The sequence below is a fragment of the Cygnus olor genome, chromosome Z (assembly GCF_009769625.2).
Source record: "Cygnus olor isolate bCygOlo1 chromosome Z, bCygOlo1.pri.v2, whole genome shotgun sequence".
Classification (NCBI taxonomy): domain Eukaryota; kingdom Metazoa; phylum Chordata; class Aves; order Anseriformes; family Anatidae; genus Cygnus; species Cygnus olor.
The window spans coordinates 46,904,964-46,918,737 of record NC_049198.1 but is presented as its reverse complement, the minus strand read 5'-3'; the positions used below and the strand labels follow the sequence as shown (position 1 = coordinate 46,918,737).

At 35.4% G+C, this 13,774-nt stretch overlaps 1 protein-coding gene across 2 annotated transcripts in view; it reads left to right on the top strand.

Annotated features, from left to right (window-relative positions):
- SPTLC1 (serine palmitoyltransferase long chain base subunit 1) overlaps positions 1-13,774 on the top strand; it is a 34,097-nt gene that overhangs the window by 12,977 nt on the left and 7,346 nt on the right. The window contains exons 6-12 of one of the 2 annotated variants that reach the window (XM_040541652.1): positions 3,809-3,941; positions 5,607-5,736; positions 7,610-7,699; positions 8,427-8,534; positions 9,348-9,443; positions 9,745-9,841; positions 11,136-11,190. In XM_040541652.1, coding sequence (XP_040397586.1) covers positions 3,809-3,941; positions 5,607-5,736; positions 7,610-7,699; positions 8,427-8,534; positions 9,348-9,443; positions 9,745-9,841; positions 11,136-11,190 — 709 coding nt within the window. Of the gene's footprint in view, positions 1-3,808; positions 3,942-5,606; positions 5,737-7,569; positions 7,700-8,426; positions 8,535-9,347; positions 9,444-9,744; positions 9,842-11,135; positions 11,191-13,774 lie in introns of those variants that run through there. The other variant, XM_040541653.1, reaches the window with a different exon arrangement.

Below are 13,774 nucleotides of genomic sequence, written 5' to 3'. Positions count from 1 at the left end.
TTTCATATCAGTGTTAGAGATCTCTTTATTCTCTCTGCCTGTTTGCAGGGATTTTATACATTTAATGAGTCCCTATTAAGAAATTACTGTTTTGTGCTGCATATACGGAAAAACGCAGCCATGCCTTTATCCTGTGATAACCTTGAAATGTTAGTATATTCACACAGGACTGAACCTGTATGGCAATATTCTGTTCAGACAGGTGAGATACAAGTGTGTGAGGGGTGGTGGTGTGTTCTTCTTTTTTTTTTTTTTTTTTTTTTTAAGGCTCCTGTTGGTTGCCTGGCAGCCATAATTTCAGCACCCTTCAGAACTGGGAAGATCAGGAAAGGCCACCAGATAAAATATATAAAAGGAGATGTGGGTTTTGGATCTGAGTTCCTCTGCTCTTGATTTGCATGTGAGCACATGCTAGATTATAAACTGGTACTTCACAGCACTTTTTGACTGTAGTAGCTTTTTTAAGGTTTCATAAGTACGCAGAAAGATGTTCCAGTCATATCTTTGTCTCTGCAGATATAACCTAGGTAGTGTTTGCAAATTTTACTTAACGTAGGTTAATCCAAGTGATGTAAAGGAAATCATTGCAATGAAGAATGGAGGGTCAAGTAATATTCTGTTTTTAACATAGTAGAATGTTAGTAAAATGCTAACTAATAGTGCTGTAAGCTTGATGATGTATCAACTTTGTGTATGGTGTATCTTGCTCTGACTCGTGGTTCTTGCTTTCTGTAAACTTAAATGTTCTGCCCTTGGCAAAATTTACTAGGCTTGTAAATTTTTCTTTCCTTAACGTGAATCTGATTGTATTCACTATCTGATTACTGCTGACAGTACTTCTTTTGCCCACTGTTTTTACTAAGCCTTCCCTCAGTGTAATGTTTGCTCTTGCTGAGTAAAGCTCAACGCAAAGCTTGCAAGTTTTCATTTTTAACTGTGGTGGCCTCTTTGTCTCTTCCAATTTATTGGTTAGAGAAAGTAGGTGGTCTTTTATGCTCAAGCAAAACATTTTTCCCTGTTGGATATCAACAGCTGGGCACTCAGTGTAATAGTTAAGTCCCTGTTTCCCCTTATTCTTTATTTTCTACTGATGAGGCTTCAAAAAGAACGTTTTGGGCTGAATGTTGTTTATATCATGTTTTATTTGCCACAAGGCCAGCCTCCTTTTTTGATGCTTGTTGTCCAGAAGAAGATTGTTCTTGGACTTGTTTTTCAATACTTGAAGCAAGGTTCCTCCGTTCTGTTTTGCAACCTTACTGCAGATTGTTTCATTTGTTCTGAAGACCATGTAAAAATACAGAAAAAGTTGCAAAGATTCTGAAGAAAAGACTTCCTAAAATATCTGTCAAGAAAGTAGCTTAGATAACTGCAACCAGTACTTCCTTCCAAATGCTTTGGAGAAGATAGGCTATTCTAGACTTGTACAAATGTTTTCTATATCTAATGCAGCTGGATCAAAGTGAAATACAGCAAAAGAAAACTTTCAAATAATAAGTGAATAAACGTTTTGTTTTCAGTAAAAGCCATTGAAAAAAAACACAAAAGAATTCCTTTTTCTTTTGTTTCATTTCTCATGCTCAGGTAAACATTAGGAAAGGATTGTTCAAGATTTATAGTTTACATCCTATAGATAAAATTGTACTTGACAATTGGGAGGCTGTTATTTAGAATATTTCAGTTGGAAGGGAACCTGCAAGGATCATCGAATCCAGCTCCTGGTTGTGCACAGGACCACCCCAAAATCAACCCTTATGTCTGAGAGCATTGTCCAAATGGTTCTTGAACCGGCAGGCTCAGTGCCATGACCACTCCCTGGGGAGCCTGTCCCAGTGCCCGACCACCCTCTGGGTGCAGAACCTTTCCCTCACACCCAGCCTGACCCTCCCCTGTCCCAGCTCCATGCCGTTCCCTCGGGTCCTGTCGCTGTCCCCAGAGAGCAGAGCTCAGCGCCTGCCCCTCTTATCTCTCTCAGATCATTAAGTCCAACTGCCTGACTACTTTAGGGCTAACTGAAAGTTGAAGCATGTTATTAAGGACATTATCCAAACGCCTTTTGAACACCGAGAGGCATAGGACATCAACGACCTTAGTAGCAAACCTGTTCCAGTGTTTGACCACCCTCATGGTAAAGAAGTTTTTTCTACTGTTCAGTCTGAACCTCTCCTGGTGCAGCTTTCTCCCGTTCCCACATGCCATGTCAGTGGTTCCCAGGGATCAGAGGCCAGCACCTCCCTCTGCTCTTCCCCTCCTCAGGGAGTTGCAGGGAGCCATGAGGTCACCTCTTGGCCTCCTCTTCTCCAGGCTGGACATCCCGAGTGTGTCCTCAGCCTCTCCTCACAGGACATGCCTTCCAGCCCTTTTACCAGCTTTGTTGCCCTCATTTAGATGCTTTCAAGTATCTTAACATCTTTTTAAGTTTTAGAACCCAGAACCGCACACAGTATTCAAGGTGAGGCCACACCAGTGGTAAATATAGGAAGAGAATGAGCTCTTTCAGCTGGATGGCTATGCTGTGTTTAATGCAACCTGAAATGCAGTTTTGGCTGCCAGAGCACACTGCTTTCTCATGTTGAGCCCGCCGTTGACCAAAACCCCCAGATGTCTTTGAAGATATACTTTCTACTTTTACTCTATGCATATACAAATCAGGTGGATGTGCCCTTTTGAGGAAAGGTTAGACTAGATATATTTCCTATAACAAAGTAATTTTTTTACAAAGCCCTTTCTAGCTATACCTTTGCTGTTAATATCTGGCCAGAAATGGCAATGTTGATATCTCCAATAGCCTTTTAGGCTTGGTTAATGTGTATTTTTTTTATATTGGTTCATTTGAATTTACTTTCAATGAATTTTGAATAATTGCAAGAAGGTAACCTTTGGCAAAGGGTGATCTTCCAAGTCACATCCTAAAGATCTCTGTTTGCCCTTCCATCCTGTGTTATTTTCAGCTGATAAAGGATGTAATTCTTTGAATTACATTTGCTAGCAGAAGCGTGTAGTGACAAGAGTATTGCACAATTAAAATAACTGTTTGCCCGATACAGGTTATTTTGCTTAGGCACAATACTTAATGCTATGGTCACCTTTTAGCTTCTGGCTGGTTCTGAAGCAACAATTCCCTGACTGTGTTGTATTGCTCTTAATCTCTTCGTTTAGTGGTATTTTGTTGCAAACGCAGATCATTTTGGCAAAATTGGTTTGGGAAATGCATGTGTGTAGAGTTGTGTCAGTTTGTCTTAAGGATGAGTAATCTCTGGCATGGAGATGGTGACCTTTTAAATAGGCTGAATTGCATTCAGGAGGTGGTATGTGATTGCAGCCTGACAAGAACAATTTTCCGTTGTAATGACGGCTGTGCTATGTGCAGTGGAAACATCGTCTTGGAAGAACTGACAGTCTGCCAAAAGGATCTCTTTAATTGCTATAAATTACATTGCTAAGTATTGTCTGATCAAAGTAATGATGATCCCTTGTAACAGACCGGGAACCCTGCATCATTTACTTGTGGTCTAAACACAAGCAGATCTTAATTTCCATTGCATAAGATTACAAGAGAACGACATTACTTAAATATTTTTCTAATCTATGAAAGTTTCTGATTAATATTGGGTTACTTGTCAGTTTAAGTAAGGCTGTTTTAATTGTAGCTGTTTTTTTAGGAAGGTATTGTTTTAACACTCTTCCTAAAAATGAACAATTATTTAATTCAATTAGGTTGCTCTTAGCAAGTTAGTCTTAGTTTAGTTAGTCTTCCTGATATCTCAGGCAGTGTAACTGCTTTCAACTTCGTAATTTTTCTCTCAAACAGACGTGCACCTAGAATTAGAAGACCGACTAGCAAAATTCATGAGGACAGAGGAAGCTATTATATACTCATATGGTTTTGCAACAATTGCCAGTGCTATTCCTGCATATTCAAAAAGAGGGGACATTGTGTTTGTGTAAGTACTGTTTTCTCTTTGGAAAACTGCAGATTTAAGAATTTTCCTTTCAGTTTTTCTTTTATTATTGTGAGTCAAATTCATTTAATGATTTAGAAAATAATGCTGTTTTGGATCAAGTATTTTGTTGTACAAATCTCAAATATTCTTTCTTCTCAAAATATTCCATGACAAATCAGTTACTGTTTTTATCAAGGAAAAGCAGACTTGGACACTCAGCTTAACACACAAAAATCCCATCCAAACAAAGATATACTTGTTTATGCAAGGACTAAATCCGATATCTAGACTTTTTCCTAAGAAAATGGACAGTCATATTTGCTGTTCTATTTACTGCTGGCTTTTTACATTGGTAGTAAGGCAGTTGTTGCCCCCATGCATATTTGCAGTGGATTGGTTAGTTAAAGACTGGTGTATATATTAATGTAACAAAAGAACAGCTATGCAGGATCAAACCAAAGATTCAGCAGGCCCAGTATCTGGTCCCTGAGAGTAGCCAGTCATGATTTGTATCTGGAAGAGTAAAGAAACAGGAGAAAGAATATAGCAATATTCAAAACTTTCTGAACCAAAGAGAAGGATTTGGATTCAGAAATAGTTGATGGGTTTTTGTTTATTTTTTCCTATTCTTTTTGTACCTGTCTAAATCTGTAATAGTAAAGATACTCCTATTACGTGTAATTTCTTGGTTTAAATTGAACATTTTATGAATAACTGTATTTGAGTATAACACCTAGTAGTTTCAATTGATGCATTTGATTTTTAGGGAGCAAGCAGACACTTCTCTGTACTGTTCATATACTTTTGGATTTGTCTGTAATTCTCCTTAAGTCACTTCTTTTCGAAGTGTATGGCTTGTTGCCTGTATGCCTTCTTTTATAGAAGTTCTTTCACTTCAGTTAAATCCTTTATTTTTGGTTTTCTGGGTCAGCTGTTTTTTGAGATGAATGATCAGAACAGACACTATTCAAAGTGTTGGTGTATCCTGGAGTTAGGTTATTTGTACTGTTTCAGCTTCTTAGTGACTAAAGTTCTTCTCACCTTATTTAAAAGCAACTTGCTTGAAGCTACTGGTTTAATCATGTGCAGAAGGTTTGATTTAGTAGCCACTTTTGAAAGATTACTGGATTTATTCAGCTGTGAAATTACATACTCCATCATACCCAGAGATTTGCTTTTCCAGCACTTAGAAATGGTGAATAGCTCTTCAGCCACTAAGATAGGAATTTCCAAGATATATTAAAAAGCAGGTTTTAGATCTTCAGAACACCACTATAAATGTTATAGGCACATCTTTGTGTTTTTCGTCTAAGATTCAGAGTGAATGGAATGAGTGCTTCAGGAATGATTACTGGGGTATTGTACCTAGTCCATGGAATGCAGTGCTCAAATGAATTGCTGTCACGTACAGACAAAAGAACCAGTGTACACTTAAAATAAAAACTGTTGGCTTGCTTTTAATGGTTGTAGTCTGTAGGAAAGTTGCGAAACTTTAGAAATGAGTTTTCAAAGTGTAAATAAAATTTATGATTGTTTGATAAATCTGGTTTTAATATATCTAAGTACAGGTGTCTGGCCAGAGCAGAACAGTCCTAATTGTCACCTTTCTTCTTTGAATAAAAGTTAAACCAAGTGTAAACTTAGAAGGGCTTACTGTATTTACAGAGATGAAGCTGCCTGCTTTGCTATTCAGAAGGGATTACAAGCATCTCGTAGTAACATCAAGTTATTTAAGCATAATGATATGGCTGACCTTGAACGACTCTTGAAGGAGCAAGAGACTGAAGATCAAAAGGTACAGTTCCTTGAAAAAACACTTGTACTTTTTTTGTGTCCACTCAATGCCAACATTTTTTTTTTACTGTATTCTGTAACTGGATGGGCCCAATACTTACAATCCATTATTTGGTTTCTGTAAATCTCGATTGAGCATTTAATGTTGCTTGTATAATTAAAATTGACTTTATTATGGCATTTATCAGTGTAATGCTTGGAAGTGAGCTCACAGGCATTGGTGATGGAGGAATATCTCTTCAAGCATGTGACTGAAGTGTGGAATTATTTTTTCTACAGAGCTTCTATTTTATCTTTCAGAAACTTATTCAGCTATCTTTAACTAATAAATCATGCCAGTTAATAATCAACTTGAATGCCATACCATAAAGTTCAACACCAAAGTGGCCAGTCCTAACCCTTTAATTTACAGAAGCAGCATGATTCTTTTTTTAAAAATTTTTATTTTCTTAGATACCTCCCCTATCTTGCACTCAATTCTTAATGCATTCTTAGGATAACCTCTCTTGAAAAATGTGGGTCAGCTTGATGGCTTGCTTCTCATTCTGACAGTAGTACAAAAGGATGTTCAAAAGCACCTACTGAAATCAGGATCAGCAAGTGCAGATGATCTACTCAAAAGAATTAGATGAAGAGTTATCAACATCATGTACCTCATTCACAGAATGCTGGGAAGTTACAGTTGGAATAAAGCTCATTTTGTGCTACTTAGAAAAAGTCAAGTAGATAAACTGGATTGTTATAAGCCAATCAATTTAACATCAGTCTTAAGTCAGCAATGGATCTGATGAATGCAAATTTGTAGATAATGTACTAATGAACTTTTTCCCTTACCTTTATGGAAAATGTATTTTGTCAGATAATCTTTAGATGAGTTTATGGCTGTGGTTGATGAAGTAATGATGTAATATGTTTGTGTAACACATTTGGTTTGTTAGAGCAGAGTGCTCTGATTTAGCTACATGGTTAAAGTTTCTTAATGTAGTTAGCTGAATGTGAACATAAAGTTGGTGGCCAAGAGTTTAATGTAGACCATATGTGTTTAGTCAAGACATACTGACAAGGAAGGAGTAGATCTTACCACTAGTGCTGGTCCAACTTTTTGAGTGAACTGTGCCTCATTTTGGTGCCTACAACTCAGAAAAGTTGAATAGATTGTTCTCTGAATCTTTTTACAAGAACTGAAAAAGGAAAGAAGTATGACTTAAATCTTAATGATATCTTCTGATCAAGGCTATTAAAGCAAATAACAGGCAAATGGTATTTTTAAAACAACAAAACTCAAGTGATTGAAGTTTAAATTAACCAGTGCAAGATGTTCTTACAGCCTATATCATCCAGAGATCAAGCTAGGAGACTGTGACTTGAATATTATGAATACTTCTGGATTGTGCTCTTGTAAAGACACAAGAGGATTGTGCTTGCCTTGAGAATCTGGGTGCACAAACCAGTTGCTGAAAAGCCTTCTAAATACACTAATGAGGGAACATATCTATCTGGCCTGAGTATAATAGAGACCAAGATTTGCAGAACTAGTTCTGTAGTTGTATGGTTTGCATTTTATGCATGAAGATTTGATTTTATGCATAATGGATTGATTATGGTTTGCTACAAAACAGGGCATTTTAAAATCTTGTGTATGAGTTAGAAGCTTTAAAAATATTACAAAATAAATAAAAGCTAGTCCAATGAGGCATTTCAGCTTTTGTTGCAAATGATAAGTGCTAAGTTTTTAAATTAAAGTAAAAGGTTATTTGAAAAGGCGACCTTATCTTCCTTTCCTTTCCATTACCTTCCTCTCCTACCAAAAAAATTTCATATTTTCCCTTGTTAGTAACTATTGATATGAACTGAAACCATATCTTTCTCTGAAGAATCCTCGCAAGGCCCGTGTAACTCGAAGGTTTATTGTGGTGGAAGGATTGTATATGAATACAGGAGACGTTTGCCCTCTTCCAGAATTAGTAAGTGGCTTCAGTTTGCCTTTTAAACTCAGAATGTGAATACCTGTGACTAATGAAACAGTAATATTGTATTGTTATGCCAACATTGACAACCCCAGCATACCTTTTTTTTTTCCACCTTCTTGCTTTCTGAAATGTTTGTGAAATGTGGATTACAAATCATACGTTTTTTGAAATGTCTGATCAGGATTAGGAATCTGAAGTCTTATGTAAGGAGACTTGCAAATGAATATCAAGTTAAGGTCTTAATTTTTACCCTGTACAATATTACTGTATTTGCAGCCAAACTGTATGACACTAAATCATTAAGCTAAAATTAAATAATTTTTTTTTTGTAAAGAAATTGAAAATAAAAGAAACCTTCACATAGCTGTCAAACAGTGGCTCTAAGGAAAACGTTTGCTATTCAGCATACTGTTTTTTGTGCAGGCAATGGTCTGGTAGGTAACAGAAGACATGCTTTGAAAATTTGTCATATTAGAACTATTTGATACACCAAAAAATATATATTTTTTAATAGTCTATAGCCTTTGAAATTGATGAACTTTACTCGTATTAAATGTTGAAACAATTTTGAAGGCTCTTTAAATGACAGAACTCTAGAGCTGACGTTTTTGCAGTATCCAAGCTATTGTACTTGTCCTTCCTTACCTTGTCTCCTCCACTCATTTTGTGACCAAATTCTGATTGGGGTGAACTTTATTTTATATCATTTGCACTGTTTTAGATAAAATTGAAGTATAAATACAAAGTTAGAATATTTTTGGAAGAGAGCCTTTCCTTTGGAGTCCTTGGAGAACATGGGAGAGGAATTACTGAACACTTTGGAATAAATGTAAGTGCCATCTTTTTGTCTGCTGTTCTTGTTATGAAAAAGATTTGTGCAGAAACAAATTGCACAACTGATTCCTTTAAAATATTTACTAGTGGATGACAAAATCTTCAACATTTGTGTTTTTCAAGTTATCAGTCTTAAAGCATTCAGGTCTCTGCACTTTTCTTTTCCCTGCTCCTGCTTACTTGAAGTAATTTTTTTAATTCTTTATTTAGTGAGGAACATTTTAAAAAACAAAACAAAACAAACAAAATTTTTATAATTTTATCATTTTATCAATTTTATCATCATCAGATAATGGTTGCACTGTTTTCCAGCCCCGTACACTTAAAAATATCATGCATGCACCTTTGAATATTTAAACTCTGATTTAACGAGATTTTTTTCAATTGATTTTTAACTCTTACTGACTGCAGTGGGTCTATGTAACATCATTAAAGGACAATCTCACACTGAATGCTTTGAGGAATTGTCACTGTTTTTGGTATGATGTTTTTTGTTTTCCTGTTCATGTTTTGCACATGCCTAGAAAAGAATAATCCTGTGTAAGTTATGTATAGATATATAAATCTTAATTTCTAGAGTCCCATGGCAGGGGGGTTGGAACTAGGTGATCTTTCAGGTCCCTTCCAAACCAAACCATTCTATGATTCTTTAACAGGATTTCAATTGAAGCTTCATTTTTATGTGTGATGAATCTTTTCTAGTATTCATGTTAATACAAAACAAGATATATACTTGATAGTTTTATCTTACATATAGTCTTGATGTAATCAAAGGCATCTCTTAATAACTTGTTAATTTAACTTGCAGATTGATGATATAGATCTTATTAGTGCAAACATGGAAAATTCACTGGCTTCTATTGGAGGATTTTGCTGTGGAAGATCTTTTATTATTGACCATCAGGTAAGTCAGGTCTTGTTTTTATATGATGTGGCAAGATCAGTTTCATGAAAATGAGTTACTAATTAGTACCTATTTTCAGGGAGTATTATGTTATGCAACATTTGATTCCATGTATGGACTTTCTAGTTCTATGAAACATTGTAGATGCATGGAAGATCTATTTTTCAATATTTCTGTGAACCTATATGTGTGGAGAACAGGTTGTTTAAGTATGAGTAAATTAACTTTTAAAACATTGTCTATACTGTTGTAAATGAAAAAATGTGTTTGTTTTTTTTTTTTTTTTTTTTTTTTTACATAGCGATTGTCTGGTCAAGGCTATTGCTTTTCTGCATCTCTACCTCCTTTGTTAGCTGCTGCTGCTATTGAGGCTCTGAATATTATGGAAGATAATCCAGGTATTTAATTCAAGAAAATCTTATTCTTGAATCTTTCTTAACCCAAAACTCGCAACTCATACTTCCTAGTTTGATTTCTCACCCTTTTACTCTTGTATGTCCTCTCAACTTTACAAATAATTCATTTTACATGAATAGTTTTTACTTTATATTATTTCCCATCCTGCTTTTCTTTTTGACATCTTTGGTGTTTCCTCTTCTTTCCTTCTTCCAGCTAAAAATGAGTGAGTTTTTGTGGTCAGAAGGGAAAGAGATTGTAATCACTGATGACCAAATATGAAGTTTGTTTTCTGCCTTATAGACTTGTAATAGGCTTCTTCCTTGTACATGAATACCTTTAACACAAATGGAGAAAGGGAATGTTGCAGAGAAAAGAATGGGAATCTATTTCCTCAGGATGGAATAACCCATTCCTTTCCATTTCTACTCCATAATTTCTTTTCTCCTCCAAGTGAGCATCCAAGCAAGTATCTCCAGCAGGAACATGTTGTGAACACCAGTGATTGTGGCAGCACCAAGTATGGGGCATTTGAATAAAGTTGTCAGGCAATAGTTCCTGCTGTTTGAGTCAGAGAATTTCCCTTGTTCCTAGAAGCTAAGAATGACTTTTTTGGGGTGAGAGACTTATGATAAGGACGAGATTGGCCAAGTGTTGTTGTATTTGTTTTTAACCTTTGTTACCATGAATAGGTTGGAGGAGATGTGCAGAGAGATGTAGTATTTATTTTGTTCCAAATAAATACCACTGGGTGGTCTGTGTAGTCCGCACCTAATCTTTGCAAGTTAAACGAAACATGAAAAAGAAAGAGTAAGTCAGCTGTAGTAGAGGATCAGCCTCTTGCGAGGAAAAGAAACAAGGTTTATAGATCCATGAGCCAAAATTTCCTGTTTAAGAATCTACAATGAGTTGATAAAAGGATCAGGGAGTAGAGTCTTCATGGCTGTAGGTGTTTTATAGATAAATCTATAAACAATTTAGATCTACCATTTCAGTCCCATTTACCAAGTCTTTGTGTCACGCTTGACATGGAAATGTGGTAATGGAAAGTGATGCATTTATCAGGTCTTAAAAGCCTGCCATTTCCTTGTAGAAATGGGAATAAGGAATATTATGAAGAGTAGTGAAGAGAATTAGTACTTTTTATGCGTACATATATACATTTTTTATATATATATATATAGTGTGTATATATATAGAATAAAAATCATATTTTAATTTTCTTTCCCTATTTTTTAATATTTCACTTATAGAAATGTAAAGTAGAAACAAGATATATATTTTTTTTTTATCTAGACATTTTTCAGACTCTCCGGACTAAATGTGAACATATGCACAAGGCTTTACAGGGGTAAGTGTATTTTCTGTTTGGTTTGAGTAGCGATATAGTGAGAGGGAGCAGCGTTGTTGATTTGAATGTGCCTTTATAATCCCAACTTTAAAGATCTTTCTTTGCCCAAAACTGTTTCTGATTTTACAGATGCTTTGACTGGGATTATTATTACACTTAAATTATATGTCCGTTAAAGGAAGAAGGTCTTCCTTTTCCAGTTCTCTCTGTTAAGCTACTAAAATCAAGGTTCCAAGTTCTTAAAATCCATTTACAAGTATTGAAAAGAGATTATACTTTATTTCTTGTGGGGACATTTACAAGCCCTAAGACATTTAAGTCTTTAGGATATAGCTCTCAATGGTACAAAGTTTCGAAGCATACTGAAGGAACAACCTAAGTGAAAGAATTTGTCATGATGGTAGTTTGTGTTGTAGCTTAGCAGATACACTTTCAGATCACTCAAAGTGCCTTGCAATCAACTTTAATACAATATTGTTCTTACATATAAGACTTGAATGTTAAACAGTAGTAAAGTATTGATTATTCTGGAGGGATACAGGAAACTGCTAGAATTTATCTGAAAAATCAGGATTCTCTTTAAAATTCTCTTTAAGACTGATCTGTTTTTAAAGATGTACTGAGTCGTTGCTTTATTTAGTATTTTACCATTAATTTTCTTAAAGTTTTCTTTTACGTATTACAGAAATGAAGAAAAATACAGTAAAAAAATCTGTTATTAATTATACTGCCTGGTTTTATTCATTTATTTTTAGTGTTGGTCATTTATTCTGTACAAGTTGCCTGTTGTGCATCTCTGTTCTGATAGGAGTTTCCTGACCGCCCCATGTTTTATGTTAGAACTTCACTTACATTCAACTTCTTTGGAATAATCCCACAATAAAATAATCCTAGTAGTCTTTTTGCTGTGTTTTGTTTCAACGTGGGTCTAAAACACTTAGGCTTTGAAGTCAAAGATACCCAGATGCTCTTATGCTTGAAATGTTTTGCAGGCACTTGAGAACTATTAGTGTCTCTTCTTTGCTAGTAATAGAATGTTGTGGCTGAGCTAAAAGGAGAGTAACTGTAATGTTTTTCTCTACCTGTTATTCTGAGGTGGTAATTATAAATATGTTTAAAATACAGGAAGAAAAGACACACAAGTAGAATTTATCAACCTTTTACTTGTGAATATCCGCTGCGAAACAATGGCGGTTAAGACATGGCTGACACTTTTTTATCCTGTGGTTTATTCTACCTTTTCACTTAAATTCTGTAAGCGATCATATAGTCAAAAATAATAAGTACGCAAAATGCCCAAGTGTCTGCTAATAAGACTTTTGTATTATGAAAAATAGTGGGGTAATAGAGAAGTTCGAAAAAAAATAGCTAAGGAAGTTAGTTCTCAGTCGTAGTAGGAAAGAACTTGCAGGACTTAATAATACTAGGTGACTGTACAGCCCTTTAGCAGGTAACAATAAATGTGTAAAACAATATCAGAGGGAAGACTTGAACTAATATTTGCAGGATCTTGTGTATTTTTTAATAACCATGCTAGAAAAAATGTACAACAGTTCAAAGACTAGATAAAGTTTTGAGAGAGGAGTTTTGTTTCTTCGTTGTCAAGCTGTTACATTAAATACATTCATCTCCCATGCCTAACCGTGGCTACTGCTTGATTCCAGTTCTTTGTGTTCTTCCTGTGACAGAGTGGAGCTAGCTGTTGGTTTAACAGAGGGACAGTAGAATTGTGCACAAAGAAAGAGAAAAAGAATGTGTAGCTCTTCTCCTTTCTCATAACAGAACAAATACAATGATAATAGTAAATTAAAAACAAACTTTTTTTAGCCAAAGTGTAACTAGCCTTTAAAATTTAGGACTCCTTGTATAAGGACCAGTGCATGGTTAGTGTTCCAAAAAATGTTGGTCTCTGAATGGACAATGGGAGGAAAATCATTAGTGTTGTAAGCTGAAAGAATGACTGGTTTTGCTTCTTGTGGGTGTAAGCCAAGTGCTCGTTTGTGGAAGAAATGTAAGAACTCTTCTGAATCCCTCATTGAATTACTTTCTTATTAGAATCATAGAATATCCCGAGTTGGAAGGGACCCATAAGGATCATCAAGTCCAACTCCTGGCACCGCACAGGTCTACCCAAAATTTTAGACCATGTGACTAAGTGCACATTTGTCTATGGTGGTTTATATAGCATAAGACAATGCTGTAGGAGATGGGTTGCTAACATACAGCAGAAATAATCCTGACTTTCTAAGTAATCTTAGATAATGTGGATTTCTGTCTTGTTTTTTTAAAATGTCTAGAGTCTTAACAAATGAAGAAGCTCTGTTGCAGGGAGTTGGGATGGAATGGGGAAAGAATTTTTTGCTTGTTCAAAAAGTGTGACAGTAGTAATTAGTATCCCTTAAATAGTTCATTACTTATGGTGTATCTTATAGCTGGCTGAGAATTTTTCAGTGAATCAAGTTTTCTTTGGGGAAAAGCAGATTTTTCTTTTTAAGATTTCCCTTTCTGGAGACACTTGATTTTTTTTTTTTTTTTTTTTAGTGAGACCCCATTTAAGTTTTCTGTTAGCAAAACTGACAGAAAT